The sequence below is a fragment of the Corythoichthys intestinalis genome, chromosome 9, assembly GCF_030265065.1.
Source record: "Corythoichthys intestinalis isolate RoL2023-P3 chromosome 9, ASM3026506v1, whole genome shotgun sequence".
In the NCBI taxonomy this organism is placed as follows: Eukaryota; Metazoa; Chordata; class Actinopteri; order Syngnathiformes; family Syngnathidae; genus Corythoichthys; species Corythoichthys intestinalis.
This window is the reverse complement of record NC_080403.1, coordinates 28,675,277-28,698,681: the sequence shown is the minus strand read 5'-3', so window position 1 is coordinate 28,698,681 and position 23,405 is coordinate 28,675,277. Positions and strand designations below refer to the sequence as shown.

The 23,405-nt window shown below is 36.6% G+C and overlaps 1 protein-coding gene across 2 annotated transcripts; it reads right to left on the bottom strand.

Annotated features, from left to right (window-relative positions):
- Nucleotides 1-410: 410 nt before the first annotated feature.
- etnk2 (ethanolamine kinase 2) lies at nucleotides 411-21,747 on the bottom strand. Of its 2 annotated transcripts, XR_009064505.1 has the most exons (10): nucleotides 21,332-21,747; nucleotides 13,193-13,330; nucleotides 12,971-13,092; nucleotides 12,174-12,314; nucleotides 7,370-7,512; nucleotides 7,108-7,191; nucleotides 6,355-6,515; nucleotides 5,872-5,945; nucleotides 2,367-2,742; nucleotides 411-2,048 (listed from the first exon to the last, which is right to left on the bottom strand). XR_009064505.1 is itself a non-coding variant. In XM_057847227.1 (9 exons), the coding sequence occupies exons 1-9, from the start codon at nucleotides 21,476-21,478 to the stop codon at nucleotides 2,670-2,672; spliced, it is 1,083 nt and encodes a 360-aa protein (XP_057703210.1). In that variant the 5' UTR covers nucleotides 21,479-21,747; the 3' UTR covers nucleotides 411-2,669. The 2 variants fall into 2 exon arrangements, 1 of the variants encoding a protein (XP_057703210.1); XM_057847227.1 differs by having other exon boundaries at nucleotides 411-2,742.
- Between the last annotated feature and the right edge of the window lie 1,658 nt (nucleotides 21,748-23,405).

Sequence of the window (23,405 nt, the reverse complement as noted above, 5' to 3'; positions counted from 1 at the left end):
GTCTCCAGCACCAAGGCACCATTATGTGGACATACAGTTTGGAAAATAAGACAATTACTTTCTGGTCATACAAATTTAAGATGAGTTAGCATGCATTTAAAATGTTTTCTTCTACCCCCATAGGATAAGCAGGCTGGGCGTATGTACAACCGTACTTACTGCACGTGTCGCCCCCTGCTGGCTGATGTAGTGACTTCAAGGGAAAGATGAGTCGTTTGCTGCTCGTTTTTACCAAATCGCGAATTTGTTAGATGACTAATAGAGAAAATAATGCTGAAACACCCACACACAATTAGTGACACCACTTACAAGCACAGCCAGTGCTGTGACGAGTGTGGAGGAGTCGACGAAGGTAATAAAAACAAAATATGTATTTTTATTAACTATATTTTAATAAGTAACATAAATAGTACATACATGTTAAATACATCTTCCAAGTCCCCCAGAGGTGAAAAGAATCAATGTACAGAAACATTTTACAGTATTTAAGATAATTTACACCCTTCATCTCTGTGCATTGTAGCTGTCAAAAAGTACATTTCTTATGTACTGTATATACCTGCACGTGTCACTCAGCAATATACCTGTCAAGGCAACTCATTTAGAAAGTGTAAATATACAAAGGACAAATAAATAATCCTTCATCTGTAGTTATGCAAATTCTTAATAATATACAGTATGTCAGTAAAAGTCAAATCTAAAAATAAACACAATGCAAGCAAGCAAGCCAAGTTTCAGCATGATTTCAACACAGTGAAAGAATGTAATTTCACTCAATAGAATGAGCTAAAACAAAAGAAATTTTCGGGTACGGAACAGTTTTTCACTTGCCTTGTTGAATTTGTCACCTGAGCCAGCATTTAAATGCATTCTGGTAATTGAGCTACTTAAAACTAATATTGACTCACGGTAGTTTTGAGATGCTGAAAACCAAAACCACAATAGTATGGAACCTAATGGAAAAAAAAAAAGGCAGCGTTTTGTGTGGAAAGCAAAGCCCAAAAATACTAAAAGTCAATGTCTGTGCAAAAACCTCTAGCACCCTTTACCCACACCCACTCAATCACATGGCAATACAGTAGTTGATTTGAGGAAAATATTAGAAAATGAAGTCTGACCCCGATTTACATAAAAAATTCATCCTGCATGTTACAATCAACTGCACATTAACTTTATGTATGTATGTATATATAGTCCCCTTACAGATATGGTAGTGCAACGGTAATGTCTATGCTGATTTAGCAGAAAGATAATGTGCATTCAACTTCTGCTTGTTAAAAATAAACCTAGCAGTTTACATTAAAGCATCAAAAACAAATTTTCAGCTGAACAAAACGTGTTAACTAAATAAATCTGCCGTTAATGTGCTTATTTTTTTTCAGTTAAATAATTTTGGAGCTCAATCAACTGTGTGTGCCACTATGCTCTCAACACCACATCATTCACAGGAAACCAATGCAACAAGAGAAGTGCCAACAACCTCCCGCAAACTAGAAAATGGAGTCTACTTCTACAGTGTTTACTTATGATTTTGACATTTAGAAAATGGGCGAATAACATTACTTGGTCTTTGCAGAGCATGGATTTCAACTAGATTAGTTATCAACCTTGTCTAATTAGGCAAATCTTGCCAGCAAATCTACTAAGCAGATTGACCCTCTGTCAATTCTATTAGGGCGATTTCATTACTGTATCATACAGTAGCAGAATTTTATCTTTGAATCTTTTGTTTACAAAGGACTAGTCCTGATGATAAAACCTGTTTGCAACCAGGTAATATTTTAAGAATTCATATGTTGTTGTGGTTTCAAATTCAATATAAAGGCACTGAAACACAGTCACAAATGTTCCGAGCTCACTGCTAGAGGTGACCGAGGCAGTGATTTTCCATGAGGTCTGGAAAGTTCAAATGGAAAGTTCAACAAAGCAGCTCACTGCAACCATAAAAGTCAAGATGGTGTGTGTGTGGGGCGTCTCAAAAGTTGATGTCAGATCCCATTTAACTTCATCTGTCACTGTGCAGCCAATGCAGTTGGTTCACCTGAGTTCTGATAAATGAAACAAGCATAAGCTAAACTGCTTTTCCCCCATTTGTTTGCTACAATGCGTTGTAAAGCTTTTCCATTAGGCAAATCCTCAGATATTATACAGGCTTTTTCAAGAAAAGCCCCCTATGTCTGTCAAACTGAGTAGCAGCAGTTCAGCATAAATTTAGCACCAGAGTAGAGGTAAGAGAATGCCATAATAAAAGGAAGGAATGGCGTCCAACACACATGCCACTGTGTCTGAAAAATGCCACTCATATGTCGGTAGTTTACTCTACAGCAGTTTTTTTTTGCTGTTGTGTCAACCTATATTTGACTAACCTATGAACCTATATTTGAGATGAGTCTCTCTTGTGACTTCCACAACCAGGAAGTGATAGTAACTTTTGCAACCAGTGAGCAAGCTCCAATCCTACAGACTGCATGAAGACTCAGCTCTCTGGAAGCAAAACATCCAGTGTTGTATGAAAAATTAGACAAACATTCACAAACAAGCAAGAACTCATACAAACATCCGTAAGCACTCATCTTGGTTCCATTACAAATATTGAGATACGCTTGGGAGGATTCATCGTTGGCCCCAAGAGAAGAACTCCCCAATATTGGATGTCCCTCCATTTCCTGTCATTCTGGAATCTGCAAGGCCATCACTGTGGGCTTTATCTTGAAGTATTGGTTGAAACGTAACACAGCATACCTAGTGTGAGACACAAACACCAAGGGGGCACAACAAAGGAATAGCTTAAAGCACCACGTACCAAGAAAAAGCTCAACAACCATTATCGTTTAACCGATATATTTAGGTCAAGATTATCTTAGTCCATATTAATAGAGAATAAAACTTGCAAAAGCCATATTATTTTAGTGGTTTTAATGATTGTCAAACAGTTCATTTTAAAAGTAGAACTGAAAAATAACGGACTCTTTGCACAAACCTCTGTGACATCACTTCCTCTAAAGGTCTTATCAAGTTTATTCCGGTTTCATAGCCTGCCTACTGCTGCCACTCATATTCCTCGAATTTTCATCTGAGTTCTAGCCTTTATAAAGATTGCTATTATTGTTCCAAGAGCAGAATTATTGATTTGTTCCATTGTGTACATCATCAATCTATTTCATCCTGACCTAAAGCATTCACCGATTTCCCAGGTGTGTTAATGTACAGTCAATGGTAAATGACTGTACATGCTCTGTGACAAATGGTTTTCGTGCACCCACAGTGCTTGATTCTTCATTCATTCAGCTTCCAAGCTGCTTATCTTCACGAGAGTTAAAACATCAAATTAAAAGTACCGCACACATTTTCTCACCAAGCAGGATTAAATAAGAACATATTGTAAACTTATATTAAATGCAAGTATGATGTTTGGAAGAATATCTAATTTTACTTGGCTTGACTCGCTCTAATTTTCTCTACTATGCTTGCAATGTTCAATTAAGAAGTTATGCATCTTGAGATGGTTGCGTTGATGTAGGCTGACTTCTGAGTGTAATTATTACAACACATAATGATCCTTAATTTTTGAATATTTCACATGCTGTTCTGTCATTTTTGTACTATATAATTTGGACTCAACCAAGCAAGTTAAGTATGGCGCTTAGGGCTGTCCCAAACGACTAATTTCCTCCCGATTAGTCAGCCAACTATTTTTACGATCAGTCGACTAATCTAATATTTTTTTATTTTTTTATTTTATTACTTTAATAATGAAATTTTTGTTGAAGCTTATTAATTCACAAAAAAATATTTTGGAACACCTAAATTCTTTATTAACGTATAAATAAATAAAAAATGTCAATAATAAATCACAAACAATGAGGTCAAATGCTGCTGGCATTAACTAGTGCAAAAAAAAAATGTAATCAGAAACACTGAGACTTCACCTCTTTAACAGGAGTCAAAACAATTCTTACTCTTTTTGGGGTATGTCATTGTCGATATTGTTCTAAATGTTAAAATGAATTGCAATGTCCCGGACAACCATTTTCAGAATACTTTGTGTGAGTTCAGATGCTTTTTCTGGTGTGCATTCCGCATTTTTGGGGGAGGAGAAAAACAGAGAAAAACTCAACTTTTGTTCGTTTTAACCTGAAAATAGATAAAGTAGAGGGCACACTGAAACATTACCACAATTATTTTGAGTGAGAGGTACACATACTCACAGTAACAAAAATTAAATATATAGTATTAATTTTAAAGTATACTACTATATGTGTATACACAATGATACTTTATAATATAAAGTAACTAACATTAGTGCAGTCATGGATTAGAGTAAGCATGCCAGTGCTGTTTCCAGATATATTTTTTATTATATTATATATATAAGGGATATATGTATATATTTTCCCCAAGTGGGAGCTTCCATGATCCTAATAAATTTAATAATAATTTAAAAAATATATTATATATTATATATATATTAATTATTTTATTGAATAAAAATGCACGTTGATACGACGCACATAAAGTAACTTCCATTTTAAAAAATCGTTAGAAAGTTGTATGGACTTACAATCCGCTAGCTTGTTGTTTCTTGTTGTCTTCAAAAATTATACTTGGGTGACGGCGTTTCAAGTGTTGTTCATAGCCAACGTGCTACCGTGGTATGCGAGCTCAGCTTAGCAAAGAGTACACACAGTGCCCCCCTCCATATTTTCCTTGAAATAATTCCAGGCTCTGGCTATTCATGTCCGCTTTTTTGGCTTTATGCCACTTTCACGTGTCACCAATTCTGCCCTTTTTGGTAATTGGCGGTGTTTTCGACTCCTCGCCGTAGTGAGGAGTGAACCGGTGATTCACTTGGCTCGTTGTCGTCGGTTCGTCCGATTTCCTCCTCAGGAAGGCGGCGGCGTGCATAAAAACACCAAGAGGCGTTGGATGGCTCTTTATGAATACTTTTATTGACCAAAACAAAAACGTGGGGGATGCAGCCACTGAACTCCGCACTACCCGTACACTTTCCTAACTCACCTATCTCGCTCCCTCTCTCTCGCTCGCCCACTTTCTTTTTGCTGAATCTGACAATGCCGGTCACATTGAAATAACAGCGGCCCCCTTGGGGGTGCCAGTAACAACCACTTGCATCACGAGCGCCCGCCATTCTACTTTACTTTATTGTAATTTTATCAGCATGTATTTTTATTTTTTTTAACCCGTCATTACCTGTTGACGGTATGTTTTGCCCGTCGACGCATTTACGTCATCGATGACGTCGACAACGTCGACTAGTCGGGACAGCTCTAATGGCGTTATATTTGTGTCACTATTCTGAGCGAGCAATGATTTTGAGCACAGACAAAAAAAAGAGCAAAAAAAATAAGTAATGATCTACTCTGTGCTCCATTATTGTGTTTGCATATTAGTTTTATCCACTCAATTCCCCCCTTCTGTTCTCGCACAATCTCTCAACCCCTGCGCTCGCCGGTTTGTTTTCTCTGCTCGCTCAGTTTTGCACACACTTTACAAATGTGCCACGAAGTTAACCAATCAGAGCTGGCGAAAATACATCGATTGGTTGTTTGCCCTTCAATTAGATCACTTTTTCAATTCAATTCAATTCAATTTTATTTGTATAGCCTTGTTACATTCACCTGGAAAAAGCAAAGGAGACGGACTTGGACGGGAGAAGGATGACCTCTTTGAAAACAACATACAACGTCCAAGTCAGTCTCCTTTGCTTTTTCCGGTTGAATGTTAACAAGTGATCTATTTGGAGGGCAAACAGCATACATGCACGTCGAAGACAATTCAGGCACATTCCACCGTACTTTCCAATAGGTTCTATACATTTTCTGTCACATACACAAGCACACTGCTACTTACCCAAGGAAGTCAAAATCAATGGAGGAGTATCTAGCCTGAATGAGGGCCCAGAAACCCCAAAAGAAGTGTGAAGCCTTCAAAGAGAGAGAGAGCAGATTTTAGTTTAATGACTTAAAGTTTATTCTCAACTTTCACGGGGCAAAGGGACTATATTTTGATAAGTGGTGGCAAGAAAATACCAAATCCATAATGACCTGGCATCCAAATACATGCAGATCACATTTTGGGTCATGTAGGCCACAGTGCGGTATTAACATTTAGTCCTCAATTTACATTGTATTTTTTAATATATATTTTTTAAATGAATAAATAACACTATAAATGCATAAAATTTTAAAATAGGTTATTGAAATCAAAATGACTAAAAACAAAAACACTGTGGATATGGTCCCTAATGACCATTTAAAGTTCTTTTTTTTTTTTTTTTTTTTGTAGTATGTTAATGATTGCTCTATACATTCAAAATGAGGTAGGCTAACTTACTAGCGCAAACTTGTTGACTTGGACATAGAGGGTCTGTAGTTCCGTATCGCTGACCTCTTCCGTTTTCTTGGTGAAAAGTTTATAAGCTTGCAGGTAGAATCTGAGCCAGTCCAGCTGCATCTCCCGACTTGGGTACAGCCCATAGTCTAGCTCTGCCAAACCTAATCACGAAATTAAAATCAGGGTCTGTCATGCACTGTTCCATGTTGAGGCAAATAATTTTCTTCAGGCTTCCTGCAAGTTTACTGACCCCCACATGTAGCTTCAGTTACAGTGATACATGGTTGCAAACTTGTTTGTTAAACGTCTCAGTTTGCAAACCTAAGCAAATTATCCCTTCAAAATGAACGGAAATAAGAGATCCCTCGTGCTGGCAAACAATGCAAACAATGCTCTAGTTAAAAGCACAGATAAGCCATTTGCATGAAGCGAAAGCTGTTCGCAGACACTTGCTGTAGTTACTAAAACACAGGAGAAGAGGTTGCAAACAGCTTTGTTCATCAACTAAAATTCCATAGCTCTTATAATAGTTTCTGTTGAAAAATATTTTCCCAATGCTTTTCAGCTTTTTGCAGAGAGTAAAAAACATCTATTGTATCTAGTTGAAAAAATAATTAAAAAGGATGACTAGTCTCTTGGCTCCTGCCTTTTTGCATGTTTATTTTTCATTCAATAGATGACAACAAAACCCTGTGCTTCTGCTCTTATCTATATGGTTTATCAATTGAATCCCGGATGCAAAAGGTCACAAACCTGCAAATTCATTGAAGTGGTTGCCAATGTCGAAAGCCTGGTAGTTGTAGCTGGAGTATTCATAGTCTATGAAGCGAACATGAGCTGAAAGGCAAAACAAGGAGGTTGCCAGTGCATTTTGGCGGTACCTTCAAACTGATTACAGTTTATGGATCACATACTATTATGTCTATCTTGCATATCCTCTCAATGTTTAAGTTGTTGTCAAATGACACAAACACAAAATGTCTCAGCAGTGGAGCTACAGTAAAAAGACATTCACCTTCTTTGCTGTTATGTATTATATTTTTGCAGAGAAGGTCATTGTGGCAGAGTACCACAGGTGAACCCAGCATGGAGAGATGCTCCTTCATCCATACCATCTCCTGCTCCAGCACGTCCTTGCTCGGCACTTCTTTTTGGATTCTAAATGGAAGACAAAGGAGCACTATGTAAAAAGTAAAGCAAAAAGACTTGAAAAAAGTAAAGTGAGCTATTGGTTGAATCCTGTATACTTTATAATATACGCCATCAAAGAAATGAAGGACTACAAAAGTGAGATTAACAAACAAATATTCACTTCAAAAGCGTAGATGGGTCCTGGGTTTACAGTGGTGCCCCTATGCTAATGGCATAACCTAAATGGAAATGGAAATGTGCTAAGCTATGCTAACACTTTAGGAAAATCACAATTACAGTACAGTAACTATATAAATGAAACTTCAAAGCCATAAAGATAAAACAACAGCTAACAGCTAAAACAACTCTACCGCACTAGCGACAGGAACCTCTTGGTACATCATAATATTATACTATTTGCGATGCAAAGCTCACGATAACGATGATTTCACGATATAGCAATATGACGATTATCGATACGTGGTTCAGGAAATCATTCTAGGATTGTTTACAAAACAACTAATAAACAGAAAAAAAAGCTATTTTCATCCGTCTGCTCTCAATTGGAATGGGTTTATCTCTAGACATCCAATCCGTTTGAGCTGAGAGGGTGGCAGCGAATGAACATTGATCAACGTTCATTTACAGTCATCCCTTCCACTGCAAACGGATCTATGGCAGTCAATGGCAACCAATGAGTTTAATTTGGGCACATTTCAGGCCATTTGCTGTTGATTTTTTAGTCACTTCGTGTTGATTTTGTGGTATTTATGGGTCACTTCCAGGTTATTTTGGGTTAGAGAACAGGAAGTGACCCAGGAGTCTCCCCAAATGAATAGGCAGTGACTCAATTCAACAGGAAGTGACCTGTAAATGCCCTAAAATGAACAAAAAGTGACCAATAAGCACCCCAACAATATATCGAATCTTGGCAGGGTCATATAAATAATCTTAAATAATAAGATAAAAAGTGTCAAGATATATCATCATTTTGATATTTTGTCACACTCCTATACAGTACCTTTTTGTGCTGCGTGACAATAGCTGCACAACATTGCCTTACAAGCCAATTCACTGTGTACCAGTGGCATCCTTAAAATTTCGTGACCCAGGAATATTTTAAAGAGAGGACCATTAGTGTACTAGTAGCTTGTGTCAAGGGTTTAATTTGAACCATAGCGAATGAAACTTGTGCGTTCAGCAGAGACTTGTAAAGTGCTAATTGTAATGGGATTATAGGAGTTAATCATAGAGTCAGCCTTGGGGCCTCCTCCTCTGCTGGTTGTTTTTTCTCATCCGTTGCTAGCTCCCTGATCTTCCAAAGGGACTAAAGCCTAATTGCCTAATATATGCCTTAACTATTAGGCACCAGATATACCTGTAGGGGCTTTTTTCAGCTTTAGACAAATGTTCTCCCAGTCTATGGGTTTCTACCTAGCAGACACGCAGTGGCCTATTACTAGAGAAAATAATAAAGTGACTATACGGCAAGCTAAGCAAATGGATGCCGTCCTAATTGAGTCAATTAAATTGCTAAGGTTACACAAGCATCAAACTGGACTTAATGCATGGGCCATTACGATAAAAACATAAGACCAACTTTCCGACCTTGTACATTATCATTCCCAACTTGGCCAATGACTAAACGCTGGCCCAAAATAACATATATACAGTATATACTGTACATATGGCGGAAAACACTCAGGTGACTTGAAGTTCCGCTCTGAGACCCCCAATTTGGCCAAATTTAAAAATTGTCCGATATGCATGTGTGATACATCATTGGAAAGCTTAAAATCTCAATTTTCTGGGGGAAGAAAATTTTTGAACAGGAGGGCATTTTAAAAATATATATATATTTTTTAAACAGCATATCCCTAACTGGAGGCGAGAGCACGCGAGAGCAGAATTAAAGACACCACGATTTTAACGAGATATTATCGCATATTTACCTTGTTTCGGTCCAAAAACTCCATGTAGCATGTATCACTGAGTGTCAAGACACAGCTGTGAATGGCCACAGCCAGATTTTGGGGGGATTTTAAGGGTGAAACATGGTGATATAACAAGGGTCGCGATGCATAAATCGCAGACAACAAGGAGTGGTTGAGATTTTCTTTTTCATATAGTTACCCTTTTAAACGTTATTTTTCAATTTTTCTTTGTTTGGATCAATTATTTATCATCTAACATATTGGGGAAAATGCGAAAAAACAAAAAAAATACAATTAAGCGATAGTAGGTAGGTAGAAATCTGTGACTTTTTTTACAGACGCCAAATTTTTCATTGTGAAGTAATTTGTTTAAAAAGTTAAAAAATGCAAGTGAATAATTTTTTAAAGTCGTTTTTCTTTTTTTAAACTAAATATTAGACATCAATTAATGATTCTAAGCTAAAAATGACAGACATTTCGAATAATAAATAGAATTGCTTACCTTCTTTTTATGGCTAGGTTGCGCGATGTCTGTAAACGGGGGTTTTTAGGGTAAACCGGACAAATTAAAAATAGTTCGGGGGCTTAATGCACCATGAATCTGCTATGGCAGCATATTGATATATGCAACTGTTGTGTTCGATAGAACACAACAGTTGTTTTGGCTTAAAATACAGCAGTTTCTTTTGAACAGGAGTGCAAGAGCAGAAACTGCTTTTTCAGTATTGTCTGTTTTCCGCCGTGTGTGTACACACACACACACACACATATACATATATATACATATACATATATATACATATATATATATATATATATATATATATATATATATGAAAATAAACACATAGAGCCAACCTTTTCCTCGAATGACTATGTGGTGGTGTCCATGTATTTACAGTAATAAATCACAAAAATGGCTTTACAAGTTCACTGAAGTTGCCATTTTCAAGTACTTTTTCTTCAATTAAAAAGATTTTTACTTCGTCCACTGAAAAATTTCCTAATTGTCTTCCCTTGAAGGGTTTGTGATTATATACCAATGTGGGTGTCCATAATCTGTTTTAAAGAGAGGAAATGAGGAAGAATGGTGTGAAAAATGTCTATTTTTAGCTTACCTGATTGGACCAACTTTTTATGGTATCAAAAAATTCCCTCCTGCTCGATTTATCCCCCCCCCCCACACACACACACACAAATTAAGATTTTAAGCTTTTCAATGATTGATCACACATGCATGTTGGACAATTTTGAAATTCAGCCAAATTGGGGGTCTCAGAACAGAACTTCAAGCCATCTGAATGTTTCCCGCCGTATGTCAGAAACAGTATTATGAGATTGTAGGTAGTACTAGGTACCCTGCTTGAGACGTATTCCTAACTTAGTAGATCAAATAAAAATATTGGGGGGGAAATTGTACTTAACGGGAAAATGTAAGTATTTTTGGCAATAGGCTCATTGGTTCACAGAGTATTTATATTTAGAGGTTCTGTGATTGCGACATTTAATATTCACCACATAGTCTGCAATAAACAAAATTACAGAAATTCAACTTGGGAGTATAGTAGTTAAACAATTTTCTTCGTGCAAAATCACAGAATCACAGAATTAGGGATGTCCCAATCACATATTTTTGCACCTGAGTCAGAGTCACCTGATTATGGGTATCTGCCGATACAGAGAGGGGGAATAAAAAAAAAACGTATATAATTTTTATATCTTTTGGTAATGCCATTGTATTTCTGGATTATTTTGTTACTTTTTAGCCCTTAAAAAGTAAAAATAATAATAATAATAATAATAATTTGGTCTGAGCGATATTGGAAAAAAATTAACATTGCGATATTCAGTATATTGCCAATGCTCCACACTTACTTTTTGCAATGGTTGCACTTATTTTTTTTTTTAGGTGCACCAACACAAAATGTAAGCTCACAGAACTGTGAGGTGGACGTGCTAACTAACCACTGTCCTACCGTTCTGTCTGCATAATATGAATTATTTTTAAACAAGAATAATGTTGAAAAATGCTTGTCTTTATTAAATGCTTCATTTAGTGAGTCCACTCAAATTCACTCAGGCCTTGATGCTCACGTTGCCGAGAACAGCCTCTCACTTGAATGAGTTGGCACAGACCAGTGTGGAACAAACGAAACAATAATTGACACATTTGAAGCCTTTGATCCTGGCTACCGAGCCTTCTCTTGCTAGATCAAAGCTACAAACCTGTCAATCATCATTAACTTTAATTGCCGACAACAGCTGTACATGTGAACAAGAAAAGCAGAGGTGAGAGGAAGTATCTTGAAAAATAAACATATAGAGCCTACCTTCTCCTCGAATGACTATGTGGTGGTGTCCATGTATTTATAGTAATAAACCACAAAAATGACTTTACAGGTTCACTGAATTTGCCATTTTCAAGTTTTTTTTTTTTTTTTTCAATGAAAAAGATTTTTTACTTCGCTCACTTCAAAATTTCCTATGGTAATTGTCTTATGATGTAACCCATCATTAACTTTAAGTACCGACAAAAGCTGTACCGGTGAGCAAGAAAAGCAGTAGGAGAAAAGGTGAGAGGCTGTATGAGCATGAAGCAGACAAAACAAATATATTTTTGAAATTACAAACAAGACCCTTTTCACCCGATTCCGATCCTCTGAGAAATGGTGCTATAGGCCCGATTTCTGATCATGTGATCGGATCGGGACATGCCTACGCAGAATTAATATCATTAGAGAAACAGAATCTCACCTGATGTTTGAAGCTTGCTCTGTTAACTCTGTAGCCACAAGGGAGAAGTATTTTTGCATCTTAATCCAGAGGTTGGGTTTTGGGACGCATCCGTTATGTGCATGAATGGCGTGGATACGAGCCATCTCTCCAGCTATCAGTCTGTTGGAAAATGGACATGCAAACATTTTAACTATTTGTATTAAGTGTGGTGTAACTCTTTATACTTTGTGTATTTTGACTTTAAAAAGTCCCAGACCCAATTTGCTTTTTTAAGACACCAGTGAGCGGCTTTAAAAATTGGGCAAAAATTGCAATTGGACCATTTATTTTTGCAACCCACTAGGTCTAACAATACACATTCATTTATTTCGTAATTTATTATCTAAATGTCTTCAAGTCAAACTTTTTTTTAACACAGTCTACTTCCAAGATATATTAGTCTTTCTGTCACCATGTCATGTTGCCACATATCAATATCAACTTCAATCTGTCAATCAAAATTGACAGCTAAGATTCAACAAGGTCCTGCATGTTCATAATGTACATCATCCATTCATTCATCTCTACATATCTTTCAAAATAGTTTTCAAAATAAAACGACAAAGAAAAGTAGCTATGCACCTTTTTACATAATATTTCGACTTAACAAATGCCAAATGTGACAATTCAGCTAAGATTTGATAATCTAATTCAATTGCTCAGAATCATGTGCAATTGTCTTGAACATGCTCACAGTAGATTGGTCAAAAAACATGTTCTTGTACATTGTCAGCGACTATTTACATGATATATAGCAGGGGATTGCTAATCCCAACCTGAGCAAACGAGGATCCCTCACGTCTTCAGTCCCAAGAGCATCCCCTTGAATGTATTCGTAACATATGCCATTTTGAAAAGTGCAGTAAAGACGGGGAGCACAACCATTAGCATGTAGCACCTAAAGGAGAAATATGAATGATGTTCGCCTTAGAATTGAAAATGATTGATGAAAACAGATAAGTAGTTTGGCACTCTATAACAATAAATATTATGTGTACCTGAAAGCTTTTAACCTCGTTGTCTCTGTCCACAATAAGCTCGGTCTTGTGCCCATAAACTCTTACCAAGACTACATCTTCTGGACAATCCTCCACATAGCAGCCCACAAGTTTGTTGGTTGTACCATCAGTGAAGAACTGAAAGTAGAAGGAAACAAAATTCATGATCTTTTAATAGACTGAGCCTTGAGCAACTATCCAAAATATTTGGGAAAGTGTCACTAACGACTTGATATGTGAAGTTAAAGTTGTTAAAGATTCAAAATGACTAGTGCAAAATGTTTCAATGAGTACCGTCCTTTTCGGACTATAAGTCGCTTTTGTTTTTCATAGTTTGGCTGGGGGTGCGATTTATACTCTGGCGCGACTTATGTGTGAGATTATTAACACATTATTATATAATTTCACATTTTATGCTGTTTTGGAGTGACACTGATAGTTTGGTAAACTTCTTAGCATGTTCTTTATGCTATAGTTATCTGAATAACTTAATATCTATGTTACGTTAACATACCGGCCACGTTCGCATTTCGTTGTTCATGCATCATGTAACATTATCATACTGTACACAGTACACTTATTCAGCATGTTGTTCTCTATTTTTATTTCAAAATGCCTTTCAAGATGACATATCTGTTCTACGTATGTGTTGGATTTTATCATGCACATTTGCCCCAAAAATGCGACTTATACTCCAGTGCAACTTATAAAAAAAATGTTTCCTCTTCATTCCGCATTTTTGGGCTGGTGTGACTTATACTCAGGTGCGACTTAAAGTCCGAAAAGTACGGTATTCAACATTCATTTTATGAATCACATGATCAATACTGAAGTTAGGGCTCTAATGAAAGAGCTAAGTGGAAACCTGTAGGCCAATATGTCCAGTTGCAGTCAACACAAAATCTATATTGACATTGTTTGTATGTCCCATCTCAGGCGCTCACTCACACATATCTGGCATTCCAAACATGACCAACCACAAAGGTGGGTGTGCAACCATCCCTGTTATGACTATAAACACACTGGCAAAAACACTGTTGTCTACATCATGACTGATCCCCTCCACCTGCCAAACAATGCGTGGCTAACTCCAGTGACCAATACATCGATAGACAGCAACTTTGGAACCAGACAGACGTAAACATTCAAAAGAGGTTCATGTCTGGGTGAGGAGGGTGTTTGCGCGCTCCCGATTATGTTAGTATCGTGTACCTGTAAATTGCTGAAAGTTTGTATATCTTTATTCAAGAATATTTATAAAAACAGTCGTGAAGTGAAATGTAGTTCAATAAATAATATTTTTACTTTCTATTCATGGACAAGAATTATTATTTAGTATTGTATCTGTAATTATGACTTGAATTATCGTAGATTAATGGTACGGGCTATGTTTTTTGACGAATACATAATTGAAAACTACACTCCAACTTAGATGACGGAGGACCCCCTCTTTTGTGGAATTGTTTTTAAGGTCAAAACTGTTACAGTCATAAAACCTTTATTAACTGGACGGGCAATGTTTTAAGTAACATTTTGCGACAACAATTTAATTGTCATACAAAAGTGTGGGAAAGTTAGTGCAGCTTCAAATGAGGGATAAGCGGTTTTATGTTGCTTTACTGTTGCACGTTCATCATCCCATTCTTAAATATTAATAGTTGCTAAAGTACAATGTGAAATCAACCACACGTTTTGAAACTGTCCTGAATAAGTTTAATTGTAAACCGAATGTAGTGTAGTGTATTTCTGTCTGACAAAATAAACTTACATATAAAGCCAGTTTATTCTCAATTGAGAGGGAAAGGTTTCGCCATGGACTTACAGAAGAAACATTTATTAAATGATGATTCCTATGTTAGGGGATAAAAGTAATACTAGTATTTGGCCATCCAGTGGCTGCATGCATCATCAAAATGTCATCTGTGCCTGGAATACAAAATAACTTGGGGCAGGTTGCTGAGTCAATACATTGGTATTGATAGTGAACAAATAGTAAGGTAAGTCACTGTTTGTTGAACACTGGTAGGCATAGCATTTCACTAGCAAAGATGTATGCTGAAGAAAGCAGGTAAAAAATTGGATTTTGAAGCACTCTTTACAGCCTCTTTACCGGGCTTAGATACATAAAGAAAAAACAAACAAACAAACAACAAAAAAAACCAATAATAATAATATATATATAAAAAAATAATAATAAACAGCAACAACTATCAGTTTATCATTCGTTCATTCCATATGTGTATTTAATTTTTCATTTTCAAATACAAAATTTGGAAAACAAATATTGGCCTATTTTTGACGAAGTACTGCACTGTTTACATTACTTCCGCTTTTTCCAGGAGTGTTGAGGAGTATAAAATGTATATATCTCAGTTTCTTTTTGCAATGCCATTTTATTTTTGGTTAATTTTGTTACATTTTAGCGCTTAAAATAAACAAAACATGTTTTTTTTGTTTTGTTTTTTTAATTAAAAACCTGATCCTTTTCACTCAATTCCGATCCTCGGAAAAATGGCGCGATCGGCCCGATTTCCGATCACATGGTCGGATCAGGGACATCACTACTGGTTGCAACATTCATTTCCAGCGAGAGATGAGGTACTTGCTGGATAGGGTTGGGCATCGTTTGAAATTGAACGATTCCGGTTCCGATTCCGGTTCCATGTTTCGATTCCTGTTCCAAACGATTCTCGATTACGATTCTTTTAAGAGGCAGGGTCCCAAAAAAAAAGGCAGGGTAAAAAAAAAAAATCGACAGTTTAAAAATTTATTGGTTTATATTAATTTCTTAACTTCTCGATTTTTTTATTTCAAATTATATGAATTTAAAATGGATAATTATTATTTGGTATTATTTATCATTAATACAATTAATAGGAAATTTATACATTATATGAACTTCTCACAGGGTTAATTTTAACCTGTATATAAATATCAGTCTTTGAACTCGAATGTGATGAAGTTTCCACAGGAGTGCAGTTTTACAAAGATGTTTATTTTTCAAAAGCTCAAGGAGAAAACATTTACTTTTTATTTTGTATTTATTTATTTATTTATTATTCTTTTGCCATACATGTACCTTGGCTGGGAGCTACAACAAAGTAGGCATGTGCCGGTTACCGGTTTCACAGTTTACCGTGGTGTGAAAACGTCGCGGCTTCAAAACCACTCAAATTTTCCGTCAGACCGTAGTACGGTATTCGCTATTTTTCATGTGTCAAAAATGCAGCCAAAAGTGGCTTGGTGCGGCAGCGCTCACCCCCTCCCGTTTGTTGCTGTGTGTGAAAGTGACGCTATCGGGTAGACAGCCAGTGAACCCAAAAACAAATACTCCAAACATAAGGAGTACTTTTCTTCAATTTATTAAGCTCTCAAATCGTGGTAAGTGGAATATACAAAATGAATACATTTAAAACGTTGTACAATTGTATTTTTCCACGTGTGAGTAGCTTCAACAGATTAGCAACATGAAAAGTTTGCCAAAAACAAAACACACATTTTCCTTTCAAATTCAATATACAAACTAACTAAAAGCTTACAAAGACGAATGTTAGCCTAGGCCAGTGCTTCTCAATTATTTTCTGTCACGCCCCCCCCAAGGAAGACGTAAATGTTTCGCGCCCCCCCAAACTCTCTGCCGCCACTGTAAATAGTATCATTTGTCTATAAAATTACTATTATAAATACGCATCTGCCTAACATTGTTTCCTTTTTTTCCTAATAAAGAGAAAAAGTAACATAGATCAACTTATAATAAAGTATAACTTTATTAACGTTGTTTTGTTTGTAACAGAGAAGACTTGACGTGCATCAATTTGCCTGAATTTAAAAAAAAAGTCACATCCAAACTGTAAAAAATACACTCAAGGTACATTTTTGACCATACAGAAAAATAAAATGTAATAAAATCAGTAAATAATAAATTAAAATTGATTAGAAACATTCACTCATGAGGACAATATGCCAAAAAAATTGACCGAAAAAACAAAACTGAATAAAAGAAGAAGAAAAAAAGAGTGTCCTTGGACAGGACAGCTTTTATTTTTGCGGCTCACAGTATTTACCTCCTTTTCAATGGTGTGGAGTTATTTTTCAATGAGCATGCTAACAATGCTCAGTGGATTACTGATATAACACTGACAAAGCAGGACAATTGTTGGCAATATTCGGCACGTTTTCACTGAAAAACAATCAAGCGGCTTATCAATGAGATTGGGGTCTAATGTCTTTAAGTGGCGTCTTAATTGATTTGGCTTCTGGCTGTCCGCTATAATTATTTTTAGACACAGTAAACAGTGGTCTTTCCTCATCACCCACTATATTAAAAGTCAAAGCTAAAAGGCGCATTCTCGGTGGCCGAGGTAGAACCGTAGGTGAGGGCGGTCGTCGTGCCGATCCCAAGCCGAAAATGGCACTTCTCGGGCGGCGACGTGAGAACCGGACAAGACAGTGGGTCGCTGCGTGAGTGAGTCCGGTCGGAAAACGGCTTTCGAAAACGGCGGTGGCACACTGCTCTTCATATCTGTTTTCTGTGTGTGCTGAGTGCTCTTCCTTCGTTCAAAAATACTGCGCGCACTCTGAAAATGAGAGCGCCACTACCACCTACTGAGTGGATGTGCAAGTACACTTTATTGCAGTACGGCAAAAAAACAAAAAATGCATGTTCCCCGAGGTCACATGCCCCCCGGCATCGCTCTGCGCCCCCCCAGGGGGGCGCGCCCCACTATTTGAGAAGTACTGGCCTAGGCGTAGCTGGGAGAGCAACTTCGTCGAGTGTTACAGCCGCAGAGTGGGAAAACAAGCTTGAGTCGCTTGAATGAAGGGGAAAAGGGGATAGCATCAAAGATTGCTAATTGCGAAAGATGCTCTTGCCCTAAGCACAAATCCACGTTCGCTGGATCAAGGAGAGGTCTCACTTCCAATGTTTTTTTGTTGTTGTTTGTTTAGATGAAACCTTTCCACAACAATATTTACACTTTAAACTAACTTATACATTTTTAATTAACTTATTAACTTATGAATTCTTTGTTTTTTAACACATAGGCATGACATTATGTAGACTAGAGCTGACAGTGGCTGAAAATGGCGAAACTTCACTTGAACTTTTCCACCCTCAAAAAAAAGTCATGCAGTAGAATTTTTTAAAAATTTTATTCAGAAGTGTTTTTACTTTTTTATAGAAATGATTTTGTTCTTGCTCTAATCTTGAGCAACTTGAGCTGTGGCTATAAGCTATGATCTATTTTATTTAAAATATTTGTTTTTTTATATTGATCATTTATTTTAACAATATATTCATGTTCCATTTTGCAACTACGTATGTTCTGGGAAAAAAAAAAAAAAAAAAAACTTCAATGGAAATTTTTTTTTTTTTAACCCATACATCTCAAAATAACACATTTTGGAGCTATAATTGCAAATACCGTGATACCGTGAAACTGCGGTATTTTTGCCCACGGTTATCGTACCGTCAAAATCTCATACCGGCACATGCCTACAACAAAGCATTGGTATAATTCTCCTATTCATTATAATTTGATGTAGATGAGGCAAAATATTAAGGTTGTTTTATCTGTAAAACCGATTCTGTTGTGTTTACAGACACATGCAATGTTTATGTTGTGACAATACCAGTTAGGCCAGTGAGTGGAGCTGAAGGAGTGTGTACGTATAATGCGGAGAAGAGGAGATGAGACCGCCTGGCTAAGATGCTTTGTGATGTGATGCTATGTTTTCACTGCAACGAGTTCATTAAAAGAAAGTAATCGAATGCTTCATATGGCTGCTTCTTTCTAAATAAGCAACACAACAGATTCCAAAAAAAAAATCCTTTTGATACTATTGAATTTAACTTAGGTGTCTACTGCTTTAAGATGGCGGCTGTTCACTAACACCAGCGAGTCTGTCATTTCGCAACTATTTCTCTTTATATGTTCTAACGCCGCCGAGTTTGTCATAATGCATCTAGTTCAATATATATGATATCGACTATAGGCCGACGTAATTATACGACCTATTCTCGTATTATTTTCCATCCATCCATCCATCCATCCATCATCTACTGCTTAATCCATGGTCGGATCGCGAGAACACCAGAAGACAGACGTAGTGTATTGTTTTACTTACTTGGTTCTAGTGGCGCAGCGTGTCAACTACGTAGCACTCGGCTAGCTTTGCACTTGGCACTTAGGCTATATTCCATGAAGCCGGTCGTGCAGCCACCTTTGCATGATATGGTTGTGTTGCAAATGTTGCACTGAGCTGACTGGTCTTTTTTTTTTTTTTGGTAAAGTTAAGCCAAACTTTTGAGCGCCGCCGCACCGTGTCCATGGGTGGTATCAAGTTGCAATGCACAAACACGCGCTTCTTGCGACTTCTTCTTCGTGGTTTTCGGCAGCATTTTTTTCCGCTCGGCGGTCAGGGCATCGAAACATGGAATCAAATTTTTTTTAAAATTCTAACGGTTCCGAGACAACCGGAGAGTTAGAACCGGGTCCCATCAATGCTCAATGCTCGATGCCCAACCCTAATGCTGGATTGGTCATCAGTCAATTGAACGGATGTAAAAACCTGACACACATTTTTTTGGTCTTTTTCAGACCACAAAAAAAAGTTAAAATTTTATGTAACAGTTGAGCCAATTAACACGGTTTGGTCATCCCTGACCGAGTGCATTGAGCGTTTCCAAAATTGAATTTGTTCAAGAGTAAGAGGAGGGATTTTGTCGAACAGATTGAATCATGTCTTGAAAGTAAAAAAAGCAAAATAGAGTGCACAATTTGGCTAACTGATCAGTGATCAACTTGTTCAGGGTTTAATTAATGATAGCAACCTGCAAAGGTATCACAAAAAGGACTGTTAAAATGCTGAGTCCAGTTGTAATGGCCACTTCAACCTGAGTACAATGCAATGTTCAATCCAATATAAAATCAAATGATGTGGTCCTGAAGTACTGAGTTATAGTCAGCATGTATGTGTGCATCTTAACCGGTTAGACATTGCAAAGTTGTCAGTTGGTTTTGAAGAAGTGCAATATGACAAATTTACGTCGTAACAAGCAGATGGAAGTAACCTGTTCTGCATAGACAAAGTTTACAACCCCGCCCTGTATATGTTCATGCATCGCCACTGTGGTATTCCGCTTGGAAACAAACCTGCCACGATCATGTCCAAAGATGAAAGAAAAAGAACTGTTCTGATAATACAGTGGTATGGTCACACCTCTCCATGTCCTACATTAAAACTTTTAAAACAACAAAATACAACTTCAGTACACGAGACAATATGTATTCTAGGACTGTTTGGCAATTTGGGTATTTTTTTAAATGTGTTTTTAAATAAATTGGAGAGCATCATCAGCGAGAATTGTGTTTAAAATATGCAAAGATGTGGAAATTTTCAGGTAAATGTCCAGAACGCTTCCTTTGAATTTCCATGAGAGGGTATGATAGTAAATTTTGGAAATGATAAGAAAAATATTTGTTTTGTCATAAAACACTCATGCAACATACATCAAGCTTGATCACGTTTTTAATATCGTAATAAAGCAATTTCATAATTACATGTTGAATGTATTATCCTAATTTATATTTTCTTAAATCCTAAAATTAGCCCATCCAAAAACACAGTCGAATTCATAAAAATAGATGAGAATAGATCACCAACTAGAAAATAAATAAATAAAATATCTTATTATAAATGCGATTTTCAGAAAGAAAAAAAACCATCTCTGAATCAGATACACTTTGATGATTATCAAACCCAACCCTCAGCATTTTGTTAATAATCTAAGGCTTCATATTCAGCATTATTGTATACAATTACGTAATTTGCTTTAGACAAGACTATGCTGGTCTCCAAAATGAAATTAAATAAGAGTAAACCAACACTTTTGTAAAATTATAGTTAATTCATTCCTGTGTAGTCCACAGAAATATCTAAATAATGATTTGGAGCAATGATGTGACGGGAAATGATTTAGAATTTTAAATCAACAATGAAAGCAAAGATTTCGGAAAGCAATAGATTAATTTCTCGGGTTTCTGGGCTTCCTTCTGACGCTGCATCAATTACACATTAGTTCTGTCAATTTTAGTGTAGCATAGCATACACCTCAAGCTAGCCTCCCATCTGACGTACCTTCGTCTTGACGTTGTTCGTGTCCCACGTCGGTCTTAACTCTTTAATGAGCTTCATTGCGCCTTCTGTCACATTGTGCTCCTCTACAAAAATTGGAATCTTCCGTATAATTGGCGAACCTACTGGCACATGGATCTGCGTTTCCATCCCACCGACGTTTATTCGTTAATCCTTAACGGGCCCCTTTGCGATATTTGTAGAAACAATTGTATGCAAGTTAACTCGTTTAACGATATCTTACAGTGTAACTCGTTCTGCCTGAGAGAAGTGTCTTCTTGGACGCGGTTTCTCAGAAACAATGTGTTGTCGTTGCAAGGATGTGGGATGAAATTGCCTGCCTGCTTGCACTGCCTGAACAGAAGATACTCGACGCCGGTTCCATCCTGGAGCTGGAGGCTGTCAGAGCTTCCGCCTACTTGGCTCCGCCCATCCGGGATCATCCGATTGTACCACCACCATTTGAGACGACACAGTTGTGCACGCCCATTACTTCCGAGTTCAGACGAAGACGCCCGAAGTCTGATTTAACTCATCGGAAAGATTTGAGCAGTATCTATTCGATATTCTAATATAGGCCAATATTTCTGCTTCTTTTTTAATATGCAACAAAGATTTTCATGATTAGAGTACTATTGCGGTTTGTAGTATTAGTCAATAGTCATGTAAGATTGATAAATTAAAGGTTTTTCAGAAAGACAGTTGATGAAGCCAAACATTATCATTTCAAGTAATTTAAGTACAAGTGTGGTACTAAATAACGAAGAAAAAAAAACACTCATTGAATAAGCGCTAACGTATGCGCCTGCGCCAGCAGTCACGCAACAGAAAAACACGACCATGCTAGTGATAATATATGTCCCCCTGTCTACCAGACGGTGGCAGTAAAGTTATATGTTAAGAAGTTTTTTTTGTTTTTGTTTTTTTCAACAATTTATTACCAACAAATACAAATTAACTAACAGAGGGCGAGATTATTCACATATGAAATATAATCAACAATTTACAACAACAAAATTAATAGATAAAAGGGTCAGGGTTATTTTCAACACAAGCTGTATTGTTTGCAATCTATTTTGGTCCTTATAGCCTTTGGGTTCAAAGAGGAACTTAAATCATCCAAATATAAAGAAAACATTTTTCCAAAAACATAAAAACATTCACATATTTTACAAAGTGAATGTGAAATTTTGCCAACATTAAAATAAGATTTATAACATATTTTTAATCTCTTTCTAATTTGTCAACGTTAGATAGGCCAAACAAATTATGTTTAAAAACTCATTTCGATGAGGGCTCAACTTTGGAGTTGATAAAATTATTCAAGTCAACCCAAAATACGTGAGAGTATGTACATTCCCAAAACAAATGGGAGATATGCTCTTTTTGTGCAACTGCAGAGGAAACTAACGTATCAATATTAATTTTGAATTTTACCATTATTGTTTTTACTGGATAACACCTGAGAAGTATTTTGGGTGTGATTTCTTTAACTTTATTTCTCAATAGATATTTTCTAGGCAAAAGCCAAGTCTGTTTCCATTCAATATTTTCATATAAATTATTCCAGGAAAATATTGCAGCAGGTTTGTAAACTATCTCCCTTTGAAGAAATTCCCTCACACATTTGTTGAGGCTTCAGGGACTTAATAATGCACATTTGTGACCATTGAACAGGGACTTTGGATCAAATATTGGAATAAGAGGTTTATTACTTTGATGATGTCAATCTAACGTCATCCTGACGAACCCCATCCCAAACTATTCAATAAAAAAAAAAAAAACGTGTCTGGGATCACTGTAAAACATAAAGTCAAATATTTGGGTATTATAATTGAAAAAAGACCAAAGGGCTAGGGTGACAGAAAATTTTGATCCCTTAAATAGTTCAGTCCAAAAGAGATTTAATCTTTGGCTACAGAGAGATTTATCTATAACTGGTAGATCTTTAGTCTCTCAAGTCGAAAGTATTTCCAGATTGATATATGCAGCGATGGCGCTTGATGTTTCAAGAGATATTTGTATTAAAATAGACAGAATTTTATTCAATTTCATTTGGAAAAACAAAATACAAAAT

Coding starts and splice junctions, on each gene's coding strand:
- etnk2 (XM_057847227.1), bottom strand. CDS start 21,478: ATGGAAACGCAGATCCATGTGCCAGTAGGTTCGCCAATTATACGGAAG. Junction 7,192..7,369: donor AATACATAACAGCAAAGAAG/GTGAATGTCTTT, acceptor TTTGCCTTTCAG/CTCATGTTCGCTTCATAGAC. Junction 5,946..6,354: donor AAGTCAACAAGTTTGCGCTA/GTAAGTTAGCCT, acceptor CTCTCTTTGAAG/GCTTCACACTTCTTTTGGGG.